General features: G+C 35.9%; 1 protein-coding gene across 5 annotated transcripts in view; it reads left to right on the top strand.

Moving 5' to 3' along the window:
- Window positions 1-23387, top strand: part of TANC2 (tetratricopeptide repeat, ankyrin repeat and coiled-coil containing 2) — a 371222-nt gene that overhangs the window by 34070 nt on the left and 313765 nt on the right. For all 5 annotated transcript variants that reach the window (XM_043465338.1, XM_043465364.1, XM_043465355.1 and 2 more), the window contains exon 2: window positions 5290-5383. In XM_043465338.1, the coding sequence (XP_043321273.1) occupies window positions 5317-5383 (67 nt within the window). In that variant the 5' untranslated portion in view covers window positions 5290-5316. The remainder of the gene's footprint in view (window positions 1-5289; window positions 5384-23387) is intronic.

Below are 23387 nucleotides of genomic sequence, written 5' to 3'. Positions count from 1 at the left end.
TAAGAAAATTTTGAGTTATAAAATTTACTATTCAAATTTCATAGTGTGTTTTAAAACATGAAGTGTATTTTTTATATACCCCAACATATAATTTTTTCAAGTCTTTCAAATATTAGTAAGGTAAGTACCTATCAAGCTTAGAACTTTTTGCTTCTCAGATAGTCTTTTAAAGTAAGATTAGATGGGAAAAAAACCTAAAAATTGACTCTCAAGATGAATATGTAAAAGGAATATTTCATAAGTGCTTTATATTTTTAGGATTCATCACCATGTTTATTTTCACTGGTAAAAAGAATAAGTTATTTGTTAGTGTTTACTTTAAATCTTTGTTTTATATTGTATCTAATGACCTTGCTAAATTCACATATTAATGTAATAGTTTATAAATTCTTTTAGATTGTCTAAGCAAATCATACTGTTTGTAAAAGTGACATTTTCGTTTCTTCTCCGTTTTTATATTTTCTGTTTCATATTATGTTCTTGTACTGACTAAAGACCTCTTGGACCATGTTAAGTAAAAGTGGTGATAATAAGTGGTCATATTCTTCAATCTTGGGGAATGTTTGCAGTCATTCACCATTACATATGATGTTTGCTGTAGGCTTTTAAAAAGATACACTGTGTAGTATTAAAAAAACTTCTCTTTATTTCTAGTTTTGTATAAATTTTAAAAAAATCATGAACAAGTATTAAATTTTATCAATTGCTTTTGTTTCACTGATTAAATTATTGATAAAATTGAGAAAATTAAATTATCTATTGATTATATGGTTTATTTCTCTTTTTACATGGTTAATTGACTTTCATGTGTTAAATCATTTTTGCATTTCTGAATTAAACCTCCACTTCATCCTGATCTATATATTGGTATATTTGATTTTGCCAGTATTTTGTTTAGAATTTTTGTATCTATGGCACAAGAGAGGTGTGTAATATTTCTTTCTTATAACAATTTTTTTGGCTTTTGTTAACAGGCTTTTGCTATCTTTAGAAAACATGTTTGGAAATACTCCCTATTTTTCTACTGTCTGGGACAGTTTGTATAAAATTGGTATTACTGCTTCTTTAAATTGTTGAAATCATCTGGTCCTAGAGTTTCTTTTGTGGGAATGTGTTTTTACCTTACTAAAAAAGTTCAGGTTCATAGAATATTTAGCACAGTTTTACATTTAACACATGTATACCCACTGCTTAGAATCTTGTTTAACATAGCTATAATTGCTCTATTATATGTGTGTCTTCCTTCCTTCATCCATCATTTTATCTTATTTTTTAATGCATTTCAAAGCAATTGGATCTATCAGTATGCTTTCCTCTAAATATTGAAGCATGAATATCATTAAGTAAAGTTCAATATTTTCTTTTATATTAAGTAAAATGAATATGGAATATAATCCATAAATTTGGTGTGAACATTGGCTTAGTTTTGACAAATATATGCATTTGTGTATCTCAAGCTCCCTCAAGATACAGAATATTACTATCACACTGGAGAGTTTACTCATGCCTTTTCTTAGTTAATTCTCATATCTGCCCTAAGAGACAACCATTCTGATTTTTTAATTCTAATTTTTTCTTACCATATTATTGCATACATTTTAATGTATGCAGTACAGCTCTCGGTTTTTACTCAGTGTAATATAGAGATTGATCTGTGTTGTTGAACATATGGATAGTTCATACCTTTTAATTGCTGAGTAGTATTCCACTGTCAGAAAATATCATAGTTTATCCATTTTCCTGTTGATGGACATCTGTGTTAGTTTTTGGCTGTTATGATTAAATCTTCTATGAAAATTGTACTAGTCTTTTTAAGCACATGTGTTTTCATTTCTTCTGGGTAAATACGTAAAGGGCAGAGTCATGTGTTAGGTTTAATCTTTGTTTTATAATAAACTCTCCAAAGCAAATTGTACCATTTTATTCCTGAAATGGTGTATTAAGAATTTCAGTTGTCCTCCATCCTGGTCAATATTTGATATCATCAGGCTTCACAAAATTAGTTCTTGTGGTGGGAATGTAGTGGTAGCTCATGTAATTTGTATTTGCCCAATGACAGATAATGTTGAGTTTTTTTAATAAGTGTGTTAAAGAGAAGATATATCTTTTTTAAAAAAGTGTCTATTCAAATCTTTCACCCTTTTAAAACTTGTCTCTTTATAATTGAATTGTAGATGTTTTTTAATATACCTTGGAGACAGGTATACATATATATTAGATATATTTTGTACATAATTTCTTGCAGTTTGTGACTTGCCTGTTCATTTTCTTAATGTTATTTTTGATGAGCAGATTTTTTAAAATTTTAATGAAATTTTATGGCTATTGGTTTCTGTGTCTAAGATTTCTTTGCTTTCTTCTAAATAATGAAGATATTCTCCTGTGTTTTCTTCTGAAAGCCTTATGATTTCAGCATTTATGTGATGTTTGATGTTTGATTTACTTTGAATTAACTTTCATGTATAGTGTGTGAGACACAGATCAAGGTTAATTTTTAAAAAATAGATACCTATTTGTTCTAGCACAATTTGTTGAAAAGACTTTGCTTTACCCATTAATGACTGTTGAAAACAGATGACGGTGTAAGTATAGGTCTTTTTCTGGACTATCTATTGTGTTCCATTGATCTATTTGATGAATCTTAGGCCAGTACTATACTGTCACAATTACTGGGTCTTGTAAGTGCTTCAGCTTTTTGTTCGTTTTCAAGATTGCTTTGGATGTTCTAGGCTTTTTGCATTACCGTATGCATTTTTAGAATCAGCTTCTCAAGTTCCACATACACAGAAAATGCCTGCTGGAATTTGGCTGAGATTGTATTGTTTCTTTAGAATGATATATGGAGAATTTATATTTTAAAGATATTGAACCTTCCATTCTATGAACATAGTATACAGGCATACCATGTTTTACTACACTTTGCTATATTGTGCTTTGCAGATACTGTGTTTTGTTTTGTTTTACAAAATTGATAATTTGTGGCAACTCTGAGCCAAGCAAGTCTGTTTGCACCATTTTTGCAACAATATTTGTTCACTTCATATCTCTGTCACATTTTAGTAATTCTTGCAGTGTTTCAAATGTTTTCATTTTTTATTATATTTATTCTGATGGTCTGTGATCAATGATCTTTTTAAAATTGAGGTATAACCTCAATTTAACAGTATTAGTTTCAGGTATACAGCATAAAGATGCAATAATTTAAAGATTATGCTGCATTAAAACGTCTTACAAAATAATGACTAATTCTCTGTGTTATATAGTATCTTGCTTATCTATTTTATGCCTAGTAGTTTGTAGCATATCCCTTATTTGCCTCTCCCCTTTGGTAACTGGTATATTTTTTCTCATTTTATATTTAATCTTTATGTATCCATAGTCTTTTAGTAGAGTATTTAACAGAATAACAATATAATTTGTGTTTAAAGCTACCATCTCACTGTTCTATCCACACGTACTATGCTTTTTCTCTCACGTCTTACCTTCTTTGGTTCAGTCATTTATTTTAATTATTCTTTCTCTCACCTCAGTAAACTTTTAATAGCTATACTAGAAATTACTATATGAATTTGAGTTATTGCAGTTTTCTGGAATTATTACTTCTGCCACATCCTGTTCAATGCAGATGGATATCTTGGACACTTTAATTCTGTTTATTCCTCTCCTGACTTTTTTGTCTTTGTTGTTATGCACTGAAAAATCTCTGTGGGATTCTCAGGTGGTACACTGACATAGAATCCACCTGCCAATGTAGGAGGATCAAGAAATGTGGGTTTGATCCCTGGGTTAGGAAGATCCCCTGGAGAAGGAAATGGTAACCTACTCCAGTATTCTTGCCTGGAAAATTCCATGAGCAGAGAAGCCTGGCGGGCTATGGTCCATGGGGTCACAAAGTGTTGGACACGACTAAACACCCACACTCATTATATACTTTAAGCTTAACAAGTTATTAATGTAATATTTTTTAACAATTCTTGTTCATTTTTATTTGCCAATATACCTAGCTTTTCTGTGGCTCTTCCTTCTGTGTTGCTTTTCTAGCTCTCATTTTCCTTCTGTTGGAAGAACTCTCTTTTTATATTTCTTTTACTGATAAGTTCTTTGTGTTCTGAATCACCTTTATTTTATTTTTATTTTCAGAATATTTTAAACTGTTCATAGATTTCTTGATTGACACCTCTTTTCCTTCAAAAATTTTAAGAAGTCATTCCATCATCTGTGTCATTCATCATTGCTGTTGAAAGTTTCCTCTCAGTCTACTGATTGTTGCTTCTTTCAATGTGTTTATTTTTTTCCCTAGCTGTTTAAAGATGTGGCTTTACATCTTATCAGTATTAGGAAATTCTTGATTATTATCACTTCATATATCACTTCTTTCTTATTTTCTCCTTTCTTTTCTTCTGGGATTTTAATGATATGTATGTTAGAATCTTTCAAAGGATTCCATATGCCTCTCATACTGTTCCATATTTTTCAGCCTTTAATTTCTGTGTGCTCTGGTTTGGAGATTTGCTGTTAACCTCTGTTCTAAATTCACACTTGCTCTGTTCAGTCTGCAGGTTTCAGGTACTGACATGTGGGAAATTTTGCTGTTAAGAGCAAGGATATAGGAGCAGTAATTGGACCATGTGGGAATAAAGAGAGGGGCTTACTTACTGGCTTTTGGTTAGGACATACTAGCATGTTTATGTTATGACTGGAGTGATCCTGTAGAGAGAAAAAAATGAAAGCTGTGTGAGAGAGAAAAGAAAGAAGATTTTTATATGGAAGTTCTTAAGAAGGTGAGAGAGGACAGAGCAAAATTGTAAGGAGTTTTCTTTTGATGGGAGTGGGACATAAAGAGGTTGGTATTAGTAGTATATGTGTACTGATGTTCTCATATATCAGTAGTCTTGTGAGATGAAATTCTGGCTTGACCAGTGGAGAATACGCAGCTGCTGTGAGTTCTGGACTCTTAAACTTTGGGTGTGTGTTTTGGGAAAATTGTCCAAGAAATGGAGAGTCTTGTGGTAAACTGTATTTATAGCTACCTAATTGTTTTCTGTTTCTGTGTACCCTCAGTGATATCTGCCTTTGTCTCTTAGGGTACTCAAGTATTATACTTTAAAGGGAATACTTAAATGTCTAATTAAATTAAATAAATGTTTCTGTCACATAGTTAAAATTTCTGTACTATATATATATAAGCAGAATGATTAATTCCTAATAGCACATTTAAAGTGAATTCGTAATAGTATTTGGATAGCAAACCAAGTTTTCTAACATATTTTCCCACATTTTCTTTTGTAGTTTTGTGAGTCCTAGAATAGTACAACCATGTTTCGGAATAGCCTCAAGATGCTTCTTACTGGAGGAAAATCAAGTCGTAAGAACAGATCAAGTGGTGAGTAACTCTGCTTCATTTATTTTGTGTGATGATTTAGAAAAGAAAGTTCTCTTAGGGATCTGAATTAATACTACCACAGTTCATATATTTTATTAAATGGCTTATTTAATTTAGAAAAAAAGTTTACATTCCTATAGGTTTTCATATTTTTTATTAAGAAGAACACTTGAACACTCATCAGGAATAGTCAGGTAAATGAAGAGTTTTGAAGGAAAAATGCTTATTTCAGATATATGAGAGTGGGCTTCCCTGGTGGCTCAGAGGGTAAAGCATCTGCCTGTGATGCGGGAGACCCAGGTTCGATCCCTGGGTCGGGAAGATCCCCTGGAGAAGGAAATGGCAACCCACTCCAGTATTCTTGCCTGGAGAATTCCATGGACAGAGGAGCCTGGTGGGCTACAGTCCATGGGGTCACAAAGAGTCGGACGCGACTGAGAGACTGCACACTTATGCACAGTGTTTCTATGTAGTACATATTAACGACCTTCCAGACCTAAATTTACTTTAAGAATTAACCGGTAAAATTATTTCAGTCCCAGATGCTCTTTGGGGAATGAGACTAAAAATAATAGAGATAGTCCTCAAAGGGTTATACCAAAAGTGCTATGTAAATTGAACATTTTTACAATCATTAAAAGATGTTTTTTTAAAGAAATAAGTGTGTAATTCTTAGACTTTTAAGGTAAAAACAAACCAAAACTGTATAGATAGTTTTTTGGGAGAAATCTTGAAGATTAATACACTATATATTTGTTTTCTACAAATGGATTATTGATTTTTATCATATTTTCTTTCATTGACGTGTAGCGATTTACAGTATTGTGTTAGTTTCAAGTATACAACAGCAAGTCAGTATTTTTGCAGATTATATTTCATTTGTAGGTTATTATAAGATGATGAGTATAATTCTCTGTGCTATACAGTAAATCCTTCTTTCTATTATATTCTTTTAAGCTTTTCCATTCCCTATTTTTATGCATTTGACAAGTTTTCATGGGTGATATGGGCTTCCCTGGTGGCCCAGTGGTAAAGAATCTGCCTGCAATGCAGTTGAGACAGAAGACTCAGGTTTGATCCCTGGGTCAGATCCCCTGGAGAAGGAAATGGCAGCCCACTCCAGTATTCTTGCCCGGGAAATCCCATGGACAGAGGAGCCTGGCAGGCTACTATCCATAGGATCCAAAGAGTTGGGCACAGCTGAAGTGACTTAGAGTAGCATTGGTGGTCTCTTCAAATAGCATTCTCTTCAAAATATTTTTTAGCACTCCTTGTGATTTCTTCTTGACCCATGGGTATTTAAAGTATAATTGTTAATGTCCAAACAGTTGATGATTTCCTGGTCATCTTATTATTAACTTAGCTAATTGTACTCTTATCAGAGAACCTATCCTGTATTACTTTATTGTTTTTATATTTATTGAGATTTTCCTTACAGCTTTGCATACAGTCAGTTTTGTCTAATGTTCTTGATGTACCAAGTAACGTGGATTCTGCAGTTATTGGGTACAATGTAGGTCATTTTTGTAAATGGTGATCCTCAAATGTTTTATGTCCTAACTTATTTTAAAATTATTTACTGAGAAAGGTGTGATTAAATCCTATACTATGATTGTGGAATTGTCTGTATCTGGAAGCTGTCTTACTAGGGAAGATTCCTGGAGTAGGAAATGGCAACCTACTCCAGTATTCTTGCCTGGAGAATCCCATGAATAGAGGAGCCTGGCGGGCTACAGTCCATGGGATCGCAAAGTCGGACATGACTGAGCCACCAACAGACACACACGCATGCGCACACACCCCATGAGGAAATGTTCCTCGTTATTTTTAATAATGCCTTTTGCTTGAAAGTTGACTTTGTCTAGTGTTAACATAGCTGTCTGGCATTGTTCTGATAGTATAAATACTAAGGTATAATTTGTTCCGTTCTTTTATTTTCAACATACCTATATGGTTAAACTCTTAGACGCACATAGTTGAATTTTCTTTTTGAATTCATTCAGACAAGTTTTTCCTCTCAAAGGAGATGTTGGAATTCATTTACATTAATTCAGCCAGTGATACAGGCTTTCCTCGTAGCGCGTTCAGTAAAGAATGTGTCTGCAATGCAGGAGACCCAGGTTTAATTCCTGGGTCTGGAAGATCCCCTGGAGAAGGAAAAGGCAACTCACTCCAGTATTCTTGCCTTAAGAATCCCATGGACAAAGGAGCCTGGCACGCTACAGCCCATGGGGTTGCAAGAGTCAGACATGACCGCGGTTAAACCACCACCAACCAGTGATACATCTGGGGTTTAGTATGGCACTGCTGTTTGTTTCATGCTTGTCCTGCCTGTTCTGTCCTTTCCCCCTCTCTCTTATTGCTTTATTTTGGATTGATCAGAACATTTTTTATATTCCATATCTCTCCCTATTGATTTGGGGATTTTGAACTCTTATTATAATTTGTTCAGTAACCACTTAACTTTCAGATTAAAACATCAATCAAAGTTTGGTGTCAATTGGTACTTTTATCCTCTCCTTGGACTATGCAAGAGTCTTAGAATCTTTACATTAGTTTAAATAGTTTGTATTTAAACTCCACAAGACATTATTATTGTTGTTTTATATACTCACTGTTACATAGATTTATTCACAGATTTGACCTTTTTATTGATTTTTATTCCCTCCTTCCTTCACTTTCTAAATGGAATCACCAAATTTCTTTTTGTTTCTAGAACACCCTGTATAATTTCCTTTAGTTGGAATCTTGATGTGGCAAATTTGCTTCAGTTTTCTGAAAACACCTTTATTTTGCCTTTATTCTTGCAGGATGTTTTTGCTGGGAGTGGAATTATATATTGGCACTTGTTTTCTTTCAGCACTTTGAAATATTGTTCATTGTCTTCTGGCTTCTTGAATTACTTCTGGTGAAAAGTTAGCTGTCAGTCTAAATGCTGTCTGCAATCTGTCTTTTATCTCTTTGTTTTTAGTTTTCTAGATGTTACATTGATGTGCATAGGAGTGCTTTTCTTTTTAATCTATCTTTGTTTAGCTTCTATTTATTTATGTTTGTAGGGTTTTCAGATATGTGGCTTGATGACTTTCATCAGTTTGGGAAAATTATTACTAATTATCTTTTTAAATTTTATTTTTCCCCATTTTCTCTTTGTTCTTTCCTTCTGGGACTCCAGTTATGCTTTTGATAAACTACATGTGTGTCATTTATGTCTCTTACACTTTCTTTCTATCCTTTTGTCTCTGTCCTTTATGTTGGATAGTATAAAAAAATCTGGGTTTTTTTGTTCTTGTTCGGTCGCTAAGTCATGTCTGACTCTTTGCAACCTCATGGACTGTAACATCTTCTGTCTTCCACTAGTTCCCAGAGTTTGCTCAAATTCACGTCCATTGAGTTGGGTGATGTCATCTAACTATCTCTTCCTCCGTCACCCCCATCTCCCTTTGCCTTCAGTCTTTCCCAACATCAGAGTCTTTTCCAGTGAGTTGGCTTTTCTCATCAGGTGGTCAAAGTATTGGAGCTTCAACTTCAACATCAGCCCTTCCAATGAATATTCAGGGTTGATTTCCTTTCAGTTAGTTCAGTTCAGTTGCTCAGTCATGTCCGACTCTTTGCGACCCCATGGACTGCAACCCGCCAGGCCTCCCTGTCCATCACCAACTCCCAGAGTTTACTCAAACTCATGTCCATTGAGGCGGTGATGCCATCCAACCATCTCATCCTCTGTTGTCCCCTTCTCCTCCTGCCTTCAGTCTTTCCCAGCATCAGGGTCTTTTCAAAAGAGTTAGTTCTTCGCATCAGATGGCCAAAGTATTGGAGTTTCAGCTTCAACATCAGTCTTTCCAGTGAATATTCAGGACTGATCTCCTTTAGGATGGACTGGTTGGATCTCCTTGCAGTACAAGGGACTCTCAACAGTCTTCTCCAACACCACAGTTCAAAAGCATCAATTCTTCTGTGCTCAGCTTTCTTTATAGTCCAACTCTCACATCCATACATGACTACTGGAAAAACCGTAGCTTTGACTAGACGGACCTTTGTTGGCAAAGTGATGTGTCTGCTTTTTAACATGCTGTCTAGGTTGGTCATAACTTTTCTCCCAAGGAGCAGGCAGCTTTTTATTTCATTGCTGCAGTCACCATCTGCAGTGGTTTTGGAGCCCAAGAAAATAAAGTCTGCTAGTGTTTCCACTGTTTCTCCATCTATTTGCCATGAAATGATGGGACTGGATGCCATTATCTTAGTTTTCTGAATGTTGAGCTATAAGCCAACTTTTTCACTCTCCTCTTTCACTTTCATCAAGAAGCTCTTTAGTTCTTCTTCACTTAATCAGTGGGGAACTGATTTCCTTCAGGATTGAGTAGTTTGATCTTCTTGCTGTTCAAGGAACTCTCAAGAGTCTCCTCCAGCACCACCATTCAAAAACATCAATTCTGGTGCTTAGCCTTCCTTATGGTCCAACTCTCACATCCATACATGACTACTGGAAAAGCCATATGCACCTTTGTCAGCAGAGTGATGTCTCTGCTTTTTAATACAGTGTCTAGGTTTGTCATTACTTTCCTTCTAAGGAGCAAGTGTTTTTTAATTTCATAGCTGCGGTCACCATCTGCGGTGATTTTGGAGCCAAAGAAAATAAAATCTGTCACTGCTTCTACTTTTTCCCTTTCTATTTGTTGTGAAGTAATGGGACCAGATGCCATGATCTTAGTTTTTTGCATGTTAGTTTTAAGTCAGCTTTTTCAGTGTCCTCTTTCACCCCCATCAACAGGATCTATAGTTCCTCTTCATTTTCTGCCATTAGAATGGTATCATCTGGATATCTGAGGTGGATATTTTTCCCAGCAGTCTTGATTCCAGCTCGTGATTCGTCCAACCCAGCATTTTGCATAAGGTACTCTGCATATAAGTTAAATAAGCAGGGTGACAATATACAACCTTGACATCCTCCTTTCCCAGTTTTGAACCAGTCCATTTATTTCGTGTCCAGTTCTGCCCCCCACCCCCCACCACCCCCACCAAGTCCAGTTGTAACTATGGCTTTTGACCCACATACAGATTTCTCAGGAGGTAAGTAAGGTGCTCCGGTACTCTTGTCTCTTTAAGAATTTTCCACAGCTTGTTGTGATGCATACAGTCAAAGGCTTTAGTGTAGTCAGTGTAGCAGAAGTAGATTATTTCTGGAACTCCCTTGCTGTCTCCTTGATTCAGAGAATGTTGATAATTTGATCTCTGATTCTTCTGCCTCTTTGAAACCCAGTTTGTACATCTGGAAGTTCTCAGTTCACGTACTGGTGAAGCCTTGCTTGAAGAATTTTGAGCATAACCTTGCCAGCATGTGAAATGAGCACAGTTGTATGGGAGTTTGAACATACTTTGGTATTACGATCTCAAAGAAGGGAAATGCCAAAGAAAGTTTGTTCACTAACATTGGTCTATAATCTGCTTTTAACTGCATTCAGTTCTTAATTTTAGTTTTTGTACATTTCAGTTCTAGAAATTCCATTTGCTTCATTAATTTTTTTTTTAATTTGGAAATAATTTTGGGTTTGCAGAAAAGTTGCAACAATAATACAAAAAACTCCATATACCCTCCCACAGATTCATGAACTTTTCACTGTATTTGTGTCAGCATTCTCTTTCTGTATGTACATACACAGAGCGTCTCCTCTCCTCCACTTCACCCTTTCTGTCTCACTCTTTTTTAAAATCATTTGAAGATGGGTCAAATGCATCATGCCCCTTTACTGTTAAAAATTTCAGTACGTATTTCTTAAGGAGATTACTTTTTATAACCACAGTACATTTGTTCACGTCAAGCAATTGTTGATATAATACTTTCATCCTATCTACCATTTATTCTCTAAATTTTGTCAGTTTACCTAGTGATTTTTAAATAGAATTTCATCCCTTTGTTTCCAAGATTCAGTCCAATAAGGTATTACATTACTTGTTGTGTCTTTTTACTCTCATTTAATTAGTTATGGTTTCACAGCCTTTCTTGACATGTTTGAAGAATAACTGAACTACTCCTAATTGTACATTTTTTTTTTGCAATGATTAGATTCAGGTTATATATCTATGGTCTGAATGTTACATAAATGTATGTTGTTTTCTTCGTAGGGTATTATAGGTGGAGGTGCACAATGTCCATCTGTTACTCATTTGTGATTCTGATGACCAAATCAGGGTACTGTCCGCTTTCTCTGCTGTACAGATATGAGTTTTCCCTTTTAACTTGAAAACAATTTATAGGTAGACACCATTAGGTTTTTTAAAAAAATTCTTTGTGTTCCTTGTCAGTAGTATTTCAATCTTGTCTCTTAACCTGTGAACAATAGTCAGTTGCTATTTATGTCTATATCTGTCTTAAAGTCTGTACCTACGATAGACAGTCTAAATGTATCTGTTTCTCTTGGATTTCACTTAAATAATTATATTTCCTCCTATGCCAATTTTTTTGTGTGTGTGTGAGCTTTTCATTTTGGGTTAATTTTAGCTTTTTACAAGAGTTGCCAAGATAGTACAGAGAATTCCTGTATACTCTTTACCTAGTTTTCCTTATTGTTGCATCTGTGTGTTACCATGGTGCATTTGTCAAAACTAAGAAACCAACATTGGTACACTGCTATTAACTAAACTCCAGATTTCTATTTGGATTTCATTAGCTTTTTCATTAAAGTCCTCATTGTGTTCCAGAATTGAATCCAGAGAACTATATAGCATTTACTTATTGCATCTCTCCAAACACTGATTGGATATGACAAAAGACAAATAATAGTTGACATCACCATACTGGTTAAGTTCCCCCAACTCCACTGACCACATTTTGAAAGAAGTGCACACGGGTGTGCACACACACACACACACACACACACACACTCACTCATACATGTCAGAGATCTGAACTGCCCTCAAATTTGACATTTAAAGAAATAGTTTATGCAAAATTTGTTTTCTGGCCAAGAACTGTGGTTTTCTTAGTTTTTCACTTTTGATACCAGCAGTAGGATTTTCTGTCCCTTCATAACAGTTAATCCATATAAAATAGCTAGTAGAAAAAGAGTTCAGTTCAGTCTCTCAGTCATGTCCGACTCTTTGCGACCCCATGAATCGCAGCGCGCCAGGCCTCCCTGTCCATCACCAACTCCCGGAGTTTACTCAGACTCATGCCCATCGAGTCGGTGATGCCATCCAGCCATCTCATCCTCTGTCGTCCCCTTCTCCTCCTGCCCCCAAGCCCTCTCAGCATCAGGGTCTTTTCCAATGAGTCAACTCTTCGCATGAGATGGCCAAAGTATTGGAGTTTCAGCTTCAGCATCAGTCCTTCCAATGAACACCCAGGACTGATCTCCTTTAGGATGGACTGGTTGGATCTCCTTGCAGTCCAAGGGACTCTGAAGAGTCTTCTCCAACACCACAGTTCTAAAGCATCAATTTTTCGGCACTCAGCTTTCCTCACAGTCCAACTCTCACATCCATACATGACCACTGGAAAAACCATAGCCTTGACCAGACGGACCTTTGTTGGCAAAGTAATGTCTCTGCTTTTTACTATGCTATCTAGGTTGCTCATAACTTTCCTTCCAAGGAGTAAGTGTCTTTTAATTTCATGGCTGCAGTCACCATCTGCAGTGATTTTGGAGCCCAAAAAAATAAAGTCTGACACAGTTTCCACTGTCTCCCCATCTATTTCCCATGAAGTGATGGGACCAGATGCCATGATCTTAGTTTTCTGAATGTTAAGCTTTAAGCCAACTTTTTCACTCTCCTCTTTCACTTTCATCAAGAGGCTCTTTAGTTCCTCTTCACTTTCTGCCATAAGGGTGGTGTCATCTGCATATCTGAGGTTATTGATATTTCTTCTGGCAATCTTGATTCCAGCTTGTGCTTCATCCAGTCCAGCGTTTCTCATGATGTACTCCGCATGTAAGTTAAATAAGCAGGGTGACAATATACAGCCTTGACGTACTCCTTTCCCTATTTGGAGCCAGTCTGTTGGTCCATGTCCAGTTCTAACTGTTGCTTCCTGACCTGCATGCAGGTTTCTCAGGAGGCAGGTCAGGTGGTCCGGTGTTCCATAGTAAGATGCAGATGCTGTGTAGACTTTTTGCCTTGAGTACTAGGTGAGTGATTTATTTCTAAATACTATGCTTATTAGAGGTAGGCACCAAATTTGTGCTTTAGCAAGATTACCAATCATTGTATTCTAGACATTTGAACAACTGCTGCTTTAGTAGTGATCATATTATTAAACCCATGTATGTCAAGGTTGTACTGTAGTATTAAAGCTTATTATTTTGATTTACTAGGTATTTCATTATGTCTATAATGATTTTGGGGGGTCTTATTCTAGTACTTTTTCTTTTCCATGGTTTTTCATGTAAAATGTTTATAATTTAGAGTAGCTATAAAAATAGTGATTTGTGTTCTGTATAGCAGGAATTTGAAGAGAAGCAGTCTGTTTTTCTTCAAGTGTTCTCCGAGACAGAAATTCCAAAGCAAGAATAAATTTGATATTAAAAGGAAAAGATGTGTTTATGGAATGATATCATTATTGTTTTCATCATCACATTTTTTTTTCTTTAATCATTAGTGAATAATTGGGTGGGTGCTTTATTCTTTATATTATTATTTTTGGCTCATGGCTTATTTTTAAAATTAGTAAGGTAAGTTTTGTCATGACTTAATCATTTGTTTTATTTTAGAGAACCATTTTAATTTTTAGTTTGAAAAGCGTTCATAATAAAGGAAATTGGCTATTCTAATTCGCTCTTTGAATAGTTGATCTGAACTTTTATGTGGGCCACTAGATGAAGATTTAACAAATAGATTTTATGTCAAGTAATAACAAATGAATTTTCTTAGGCATCTCATGTCCTCAAAGGACATGTGAATATCAACTTTGAATTTTATAGCTTACTTCAGATTTATAATGTGAAAATTGTTTCTGATGTATGTAGGACTTGGAACTCTTGTGAAAACACAACTGTGCGGTTCTTTTGAATTATGAGTGATAAAGGAAAAATATGTGTTTTTGTGTTTTATAAAATTTAAATATTTATATATTTTTTAACTGTAGTTTTTATTGTTTACAGTCATGCAAGTAATTAGTAAAAGTTCCAGTACAGTTCTTTGATATAACTAATGCCACTATTTGGTATCATTGTTTTGGTAAATCATCATTCAGGTATGAGGAAAAAAAATACTGTCAAGTTCAGATTATTCAGAAACTCAGAAAGTATAGTACCCCTAGTATAACACAGCCACTGGAAGAAAAAAATATCTTGAGGCTATCTCCTTCCAAAATAAAAAATGAACATGAAAAAGCAGAAATGTAGAAAGAAAAATAAGCAAAGTAAATAAAACTATAGTTAAATGTAAATAATTCCTGATAATATACTACAAGTAGAATTTGTTCCAGGAAGGCAAAGATGTTTCTGTATCAGAAAATCAATGCAAATTTTTACTTAGAAAAAAAATAAAACCACATTATTATATCATTATATTCTGCTAAAGCATTTTATAAATTTGAGCAGCCATTAAAAACATCATTAATATAGAAGGATACTTTAAATGTAATAAACGGTATTCACCAAATCCAACAGCAAATATCATTCTGAACAAAGAAATGAATCAGCCATTTCCATTAAAACAGAAACATGATAGAGATTTCTCCTATTATCAACCTTTTTCAAAATTGTTTAGAAGTTCCTAATATCCAATAAAGACAAGAAAATAAGGTGACTAGAATAAATATTGGAAAAGACAAGACAGTGCCATTTTTATTTTTAAGCAAGGTCAAAACCCCAGAATTCAGTAAATATCTATTAGAAACAATAATGTAATTTGGCAAGGTGATTGACACTTTTAGCTCTGCCAGTATTTACTGATTAGGAATGTAAATGAGAAAAAAAAATTACATTCACAGTGATAGCAGCCATCAAATTCTCAGGAATAGATTTAACAGGAAACCTTACTGAAGTGTGTTAAGACTTTGGTTCAGTTCATTTGCTCAGTTGTCCAACTCTTTGTGACCCCATGGACTGTAGCACGCCAGGCTTCCCTGTAAGACTTGGACAAATGGAAAGACATATCATGCTTCTGGATTTACATATAAATTTATTTCAGTTCCATTCAGGAAACAGGTTCATTTTCAGTTGGATTCAGTTCAGTTCAGTCGCTCAGTCATGTTTGACCCTTTGTGACCAATGGACTACAGCACATGAGGCTTCCCTGTCCATCACCAACTCTTGGAGCTTGCTCAAACTCAAATCCATGGAGTCGGTGATGCCATCCTGCCATCTCATCCTCTTTTGTCCCCTTCTCCTCCTGCCTTCAATCTTACCCAGCTTCAGGGTCTTTTCCACTGAGTCATTTCTTCACATCAGGTGGACAAAGCATTGGAGTTTCAGCTTCAGCCTCAGTTCTTCCAACGAATATTCAGGGCTGATTTCCTTTAGGGTCGACTGGTTTGATCTCCTTGCTGTCCAAGGAACTCTCAAGAGTCTTCTCCAGCACCACAGTTCAGAAGCATCGGTTCTTTGGTGCTCAGCTTTCTTTATGGTCCAACTCTCATATCCATACATGACTACTGGAAAAACTGTCAGTTCAGTTTAGTTCAGTCACTCAGTCATGTCCGACTCTTTGTGACCCCATGGACTGCAGCGTGCCAGGCCTCCCTGTCCATCACCAATTCCTGGAACCTACTCAAACTCATGTCCATTGACTCGGTGATGCCATCCCACCATCTCATTCTCTGTCATCCCCTTCTCTCCCACCTTCAATCTTTCCCAGCATCAGGATCTTTTCAGATGAGTCAATTCTTGACATCAGGTGGTGTAAGTATTGGAGTTTCAGCTTCAGCATCAGCCCTTCCAATGAATATTCAGGCTGATTTCCTTTAGGATGGACTGGTTGGATCCCCTTGCAGTCCAAGGGACTCTCAAGAGTCTTCTCCAACACCACAGTTCAAAAACATCAATTCTTCTGTGCTCAGCTTTCTTTATAGTCCAACTCTCACATCCATACATGACTATTAGAAAAGCCATAGCTTTGGCTATATGGACCTTTGTTGGTAAAGTAGTGTCTCTGCTTTTTATTATGCTGTCTAGGTTAGTCCTAGCTTTTCTTCCAAGGAGCAAGAATCTTTTAATTTCATGGCTGCAGTCACCATCTGCAGTGATTTTGGAGCCCAAGAAAATAGTCTGCCACTGTTTCCATTGTTTCCCCATCTATTTCCCATGAAGTGATGGGACCAGATGCCATGATCTTAGTTTTCTGAATGTTGAGTTTTAAGCCAACTCTTCCACTCTCCTCTTTTGCTTTCATCAAGAGGCTCTTTAGTTCCTCTTTGCTTTCTGCCATAAGGGAGGTGTCATCTGCATATCCGAGGTTATTGATATTTCTCCCAGCAGTCTTGATTTCAGCTTGTGCTTCATCCAACCCAGCATTTCACATGATTTACTCTGTATAGACATTAAATAAGCCAGGTGACAGTATACAGCCTTGATGTTCTCCTTTCCCAATTTAGAAACACTGTGTTGTTGCATGTCCGGTTCTAACTGTTGCTTCTTGACCTGCATATGGACTTCTCAGGAGGCAGGTAAGGTGGTCTCTTGAAGAATTCCTGTCTCTTGAAGAATCTTCCAAGGTTTGTTGTGATCCATACAGTCAAAGGCTTTAGCATTGCCAGCGAAACAGAAGTAAAGTAACTTTAAAATTCTGTGGAAGAATAAATGAAAATAATGAAATATGAAAAGGAATCATTGATTCTGGTATGACTTACAAGATATTAAAACTGATAAAAATACATGGTTACATAGGCAAATAGGCTATATTTGTCTAGGACAGAGAGGAAGAAAGCCATGGTATTAGTAAGGCCAGAGCATTATTGCCACTTCATTTTGTGGGACTGTCTGACACATTGTAGGACATAAATGCCATTATGACCAAAAGATACCTTCTAAATGTTAAATAGCCAAAATCTGTCTTTGATTTAGACTTAAGCTAGAGATAGAATGGAGGTATTGGAGTGGAATTGCTGGTAATTTGGAGAAATGTACAGGATTTTGTGTGAACAAGTGCTTTTGTTTCTTTGGGGTAAATGTCCACGAGTACAGTTCCTAGGACATGTTTTAGTTTCATGTTTTGTTTTTAAAGAAAGTTCCGTCTCTTTTTCAGAGTGTCTATGCTATTTTACATTCCCACCAGCAATGTGCAAATAATCTAATTTCTTCTCACCCTTGCTAGCATTTGGTGTTGTCACTGCGTATATTGGTATCTCATTGTGGTTTTAGTTTGTGTTTCCCTAGTGACTCAATGATACTGAGCATCTTTTCCTGTGCTTATTTGCTTTCTATATGTCTTCTTTGGTGAAATATCTCTCCATGTCTTTTGGTTGTCTTCTGGTTGGGTTGCTGTTGTTCATATGTTAGCTTTTGAGAGTTCTTTATGTAATATATTCTAGCCTTTGTCAGATAATGTTGTTTGCAAATATTTTCTGTCAGACTATTGCTTGTCTCTCTATAACCTTAGCAGAGTCTTTTCATAAAGTTTTTAACATGATAAAGTCCAGTTTATTGTTTTACTTTCATAGATCATGATTTGGTTTCTGTCAACAGATACTTATTTGTTAATCACTAAGTGCTGGGTAGTCAAGGCTATGGTTTTTCCAGTAGTCATGTATGGATGTGAGAGTTGGACTATAAAGAAAGCTGAGCGCCAAAGAATTGATGCTTTTAAACTGTGGTGTTGGAGAAGACTCTTGAGAGCCCCTTGGACTGCAAGGAGATCTAACCAGTCTGTCCTAAAGGAGATCAGTCCTGGGTGTTCATTGGAAGGACTGATGTTGAAGCTGAAACTCCAATACCTTGGCCACCTGATGTGAAGAGCTGACTCATTTGAAAAGACCCTGATACTGGGAAAGACTGAGGGCAGGAGGAGAAGAGGATGACAGAGGATGAGATGGTTGGATGGCATCACCGCCTCAATGGACATGAGTTTGAGTAAATTCTGGGAGTTGTTGATGGACAGGGAGGCCTGGTGTGCTGCAGTTCATGGGGTTGCAAAGAGTCAGACATGATGAGCGACTGAACTGAACTGAGTATGCTCTCTGAAATATCAAATATCTCTTGATATTTGAGTTTGAGTTAATTTCTCTTTAATCACTTTATGAGCAAAAACTCTGTCCATCTGTGAAAATAGGGCAGTTTGTTAGAAGAATTTGTTATAGGCACTCCGCCCCCGCCCCCTCACTGTCCCTAATTGGGCATTGAAATTAATTAAAACCTTCATTGCTCTCCGAATAGTGAATGCTCATAACAAACTATAAAGAAATATGTACATTAGTATGCATATAAATATATTTGTGCTATAAAAGTATCTTTTTCCTTCCAGGGACAGTAAGTTTTATTTCACTAATAAACCATGAAATTACAGCATAAGCTTTTCAAGGGCTTTTACCTTTTCTGTACCTTGGTCTAACAAATTTGGTTAGAAAACCCTCCTATTTAATATGAGGAAAGGATTTTTCTTATTTAATTATAGAACTGCAACATCTTTTGTAATAAAACCCAGACCTGTCATATTTTTATTGACTACTGTTTCGCTTTCTGGTCCTTGCCCATCTATTTGCCCAATTTATTTTGTCAGTTGAGATGTCTACTCTTTATGAAATTCATTTGTCCTTGCCAATTAAGATAGACTGTCATAGAATTTGAGGTGAAAAGTCATTAGAGAAAGTGACAGTGTGCCTGTATTAAAGAGAAGAAGGATTCTTATTTGGTGGTAGGCTGCGAAAATGAATATGACTGAGAGTGAAGAAAAGTGGTGAGAACCTTGAAATTGCATTTTGAAACATATCTGATTTGACTGGTTTTATTTATATTTCAGGTATTTGTAGCAGTTTAGCAATTAAACTAATATCACTTCTCATCAGATAGACACATACTCTTGAACTCATATTTTCACCTCTATTTTCAATTTTATTTTTGTCCTATTTATTCAGAGTTGTTTGAGCTATGCTAAACTTCACAAGATGAATTGTGATGATTTCATCTTTTACTGTGCTTCATGTATCATATGAATTATTTATTTCTTGAAAGTTTATTGGAACTCAGACATAAAAATGGCTAGCCTGAGTTTCTTGTGGGGGGGCAGTTTAGGTAGTTTTTTGACAATATTTTAAATTTTACTGTCATCAGTCTAATTAGGTTTCCTCGAGATGAGCTTGGATAATTTATTATTTTCCTAGAAAGTGTCCGTTTCATCTGTTCATGGCATTTCCCAATCAAGAATCCTGGAGTGGCTTGCCATTTCCTTCTCCAGAGGATCTTCCTGACCCAGGGGTCGAAATAATATTTGATATGTAATATTCTCCTTATTAACTTTTTACATAGTGTGATTTTATTGGAACATAGCCACACCTCTTTGTGATAGAGACTGTACAGTCCATACTCCTGAAATATTTATGATCCAATCCTGTGAAAAATATTTTTGCCAATTGAGGTTGATTTTCTTTGTTTTGTATTTTATTCTGACTGTATTTTGATCAGATCTTATAACTACGTCATGGATGTTAGAAAACAGAATGTATTTACTCTCGATAGAGTGAACTTTACTCATTTTTTAGCTACCGTATGTTAATGTTGACTTTCTGATACTTTTGCCTCAAATCTGTCTAGATTTTGTATTTAAGGTGTATCTCTTATAAATAGGTAGTTTTCTTGTTGTTACATCCAATCTGATTATCTATTTTTAAATGGTCTATTTAGCCCATTTCACTGACTGTATAACTACTGATGTGATTTGGTGGAAGTCTCATCTTTCTCTTTGTTTTTTTGTTTTTAGTTTTTTGCATTCCATGTGTTCCTCATTCCTTTTTTTCCCTGCTCCTTGTCTTTTTTAGAATTTATGAAATATTTTAAATTATGTTTTCTTCAGCTTTTAGCTGTACCTTTTTGGATTTTTTTTAAAAAAGAGACTATGCAAAGAATTGGGCTTCCCAGGGGCACAGTGGTAAAGAATCTGCCTACCAATGCAGGAGACAAGGGTTCATTCCGTGGATCCAGAAGATCCCTTAGAGGAGGAAATGGCAAACCACCCTAGTATTCTTGCCTGAAAAATCCAATGGACAGAGGAGCCTGGTAGTCTACATAGTCCTTGGGGTTGCATGGACTGTAGGTTGCAAAGAGCCGGACATGACTGAGAACTGAGCACACATGTGCAAAGGCTTACATATTAAACTTTTTATGGTCCAACTTGAATTTTTATTCTTCTACTTTATGAGCACTGTAAGGACTTTAGGATGTTTAATTCTACTTATATCCCACTTTTTGTTGTCCTGCATTTTACTTCTGCTGTAGTTTATATGCCACAATACATTTCTCTTGCTTAGTCATTAGTTTTTCAGATTTTTTCAAATGTCTTTTTAAAAAGTTGGCTCATATATTTCTTTCTTCTAGTATTCTTCATTCGTTCTTTAAAATGATATTTTATCTGGAATAACTTTTTTCACCCTGCAGAACTTTCTTTGCATTTCTTGAGGTATAGGTCAGTATAGTGAATTATCTCAGCTTTTGTTTTCTCATAATATTGTAATTTTACCTTCATTTTTGAAGGCTATTTCCCCTGGGAATAAAATCTTAGATTGACAGTTCTTTTCGTTTTCTTTTTTATTTTATTTTATTTTATTTTTATTAGTTGGAGGCTAATTACTTCACAACATTTCAGTGGGTTTTGTCGTACATTGATATGAATCAGCCATAGATTTACACGTATTCCCCATCCCGATCCCCCCTCCCACCTCCCTCTCCACCCGATTCCTCTGGGTCTTCCCAGTGCACCAGGCCCGAGCACTTGTCTCATGCATCCCACCTGGGCTGGTGATCTGTTTCACCATAGATAATATACATGCTGTTCTTTCAAAACATCCCACCCTCACCTTCTCCCACAGAGTTCAAAAGTCTGTTCTGTATTTCTGTGTCTCTTTTTCTGCTTTGCATATAGGGTTATCGTTACCATCTTTCTAAATTCCATATATATGCGTTAGTATGCTGTAATGTTCTTTATCTTTCTGGCTTACTTCACTCTGTATAATGTGCTCCAGTTTCATCCATCTCATTAGAACTGATTCAAATGAATTCTTTTTTAACGGCTGAGTAATATTCCATGGTGTATATGTACCACAGCTTCCTTATCCATTCGTCTGCTGATGGGCATCTAGGTTGCTTCCATGTCCTGGCTATTATAAACAGTGCTGCGATGAACATTGGGGTGCATGTGTCTCTTTCAGATCTGGTTTCCTCAGTGTGTATGCCCAGAAGTGGGATTGCTGGGTCATATGGCAGTTCTATTTCCAGTTTTTTAAGAAATCTCCACACTGTTCTCCATAGTGGCTGTACTAGTTTGCATTCCCACCAACAGTGTAAGAGGGTTCCCTTTTCTCCACACCCTCGCCAGCATTTATTGTTTGTAGACTTCTGGATAGCAGCCATCCTGACTGGCGTGTAATGGTACCTCATTGTGGTTTTGATTTGCATTCCTCTAATAATGAGTGATGTTGAGCATCTTTTCATGTGTTTGTTAGCCCTCTGTATGTCTTCTTTGGAGAAATGTCTGTTTATTTCTTTGGCCCATTTTTTGATTGGGTCATTTATTTTTCTGGAATTGAGCTGCAGGAGTTGCTTGTATATTTTTGAGATTAATCCTTTGTGGCTTCATTTGCTATTATTTTCTCCCAATGACAGTTCTTTTCTTTCAACACTTTTAAAGATGTTATTCTGTTATCTTTTGTTTCTGATAATAAGTTGGCATCATTCTCATTGTTTTTTTACCTTGGAATGAAATGTGACTTATTTATTTAGTCTGATTAAAAATTTTTTCTTTTTTTTTTTTCATTTATTTTAATTAGTTGGGGGCTAATTACTTTACAATATTGTAGTGGTTTTTGTCATACATTGACATGAATCAGCCATGGATTTACATGTATTCCCCATCCCAATCCCCCCTCCCACCTCCCTCTCCACCCGATTCCTCTGGGTCCAGGCTGGATGCGTGAGACAAGTGCTCGGGCCTGGTGCACTGGGAAAATTTTTTTTCTTTATCTTTGGGGTTAGCATTTAGCTATGATGTACCTTTCTTCCTGTTGTTTGGATTTATATGTTGAGTCTATGTGTTGATGTCTTTCATCAGTTGTGGAAAACCTTAGCTATTATTTCTTAAACGATTTCTTCTATCCTTTTATCATCTATGTTTTGGAACTTTAATTTGTACTTAGATTATTTGACATTACCTCATGCATCTCAGGGCTTCTCAGGTGGCACTAATGATAAAGAACCCACCTGCCAGTGCAGGAGATGTAAGAGACACAGGTTTGATCCCTGGGTTGGGAAGATCCCGTGGAGAGGGCATGACAACCCACTCCAGTATTCTTGAGTGGAGAATGCCATGGACAGAGGAGCCTAGTGGGCTACCGTCACAGAGTTGCAAAGAGTTGAACACAACTGAAGCAGCTCAGCACAGCACAACACACGCATCTCAAACTGTGTTATTTTTTTTGCTTTTGGTAATTTTTTTCCCTTTGGTCAATTTATGTTGGCCTGTCTCCAGGTTTATTGACATTTTTCTGCTGAGTTCAGTCAGTTTTTAAGTCCAGTTGGTTAATTCTTAATTTAGATGGTGTTTTTCAATTATAGAATGTTCATTTGGTTCTTTTTAAGATAGTTCGTTTCTCTGATGAAATGTTTAACCTTTTCACCTGTTGTTTTTATATTTTTAACCTTTTTTTCTTAACTTTTATGTAATAGGTAAAAATAATAGTTTAATAGTTGATGTCTCTGCTAAATCCAACATTTAAGTCATATGTGCATCTGCCTTGTTAATTCTTTTGTTTCTCCACACATCTCATCATTTTTATGTTGTTTACCAGACATCGTGTTTCTGTAGAGGTTAGAGTAAATATTAATAGTATTTTTCTCTAGATGAAATAAAATATATATATTAAGTC

This window comes from Cervus canadensis, chromosome 1 (genome assembly GCF_019320065.1).
Source record: "Cervus canadensis isolate Bull #8, Minnesota chromosome 1, ASM1932006v1, whole genome shotgun sequence".
Taxonomy (NCBI): domain Eukaryota; kingdom Metazoa; phylum Chordata; class Mammalia; order Artiodactyla; family Cervidae; genus Cervus; species Cervus canadensis.
This window is presented reverse-complemented; position numbering and strand designations above follow the sequence as displayed.